This window comes from Penaeus monodon, chromosome 22, assembly GCF_015228065.2.
Source record: "Penaeus monodon isolate SGIC_2016 chromosome 22, NSTDA_Pmon_1, whole genome shotgun sequence".
In the NCBI taxonomy this organism is placed as follows: domain Eukaryota; kingdom Metazoa; phylum Arthropoda; class Malacostraca; order Decapoda; family Penaeidae; genus Penaeus; species Penaeus monodon.
This window is the reverse complement of record NC_051407.1, coordinates 16,224,985-16,225,226: the sequence shown is the minus strand read 5'-3', so window position 1 is coordinate 16,225,226 and position 242 is coordinate 16,224,985. Positions and strand designations below refer to the sequence as shown.

At 59.9% G+C, this 242-nt stretch overlaps 1 protein-coding gene across 1 annotated transcript in view; it reads left to right on the top strand.

The window, feature by feature from the left end:
• Positions 1-242, top strand: part of LOC119587343 — a gene marked incomplete in the record, with an annotated part of 21,840 nt that overhangs the window by 16,311 nt on the left and 5,287 nt on the right. Inside the window, 1 exon segment of the mRNA XM_037936090.1 lies at positions 60-239. Within this exon segment, the coding sequence (XP_037792018.1) occupies positions 60-239 (180 nt within the window).

Genomic DNA, 242 nt, shown 5'->3' with positions numbered 1-242 from the left:
TAACCAATTTAACAAACGTGACAAACTGGTAGTATTTATTTACTTTGACTTTCTTTTAGGTCATCGACTGCTCGGGTTTCCTGCTGGGGATCGTCCTGGTGGAGGCGTGGCCCCTGGAGACACGCCCCTCGCTCCTGGCCGCCGCCGCTCTCTACGGCGCCCTCGTGCTCGTCCGCAGCTCCCTGGCCGCTACGGCGGTGTGCACGCTCATGCCCGCCTTCTTCAGGTGGACCTTGAGGGGG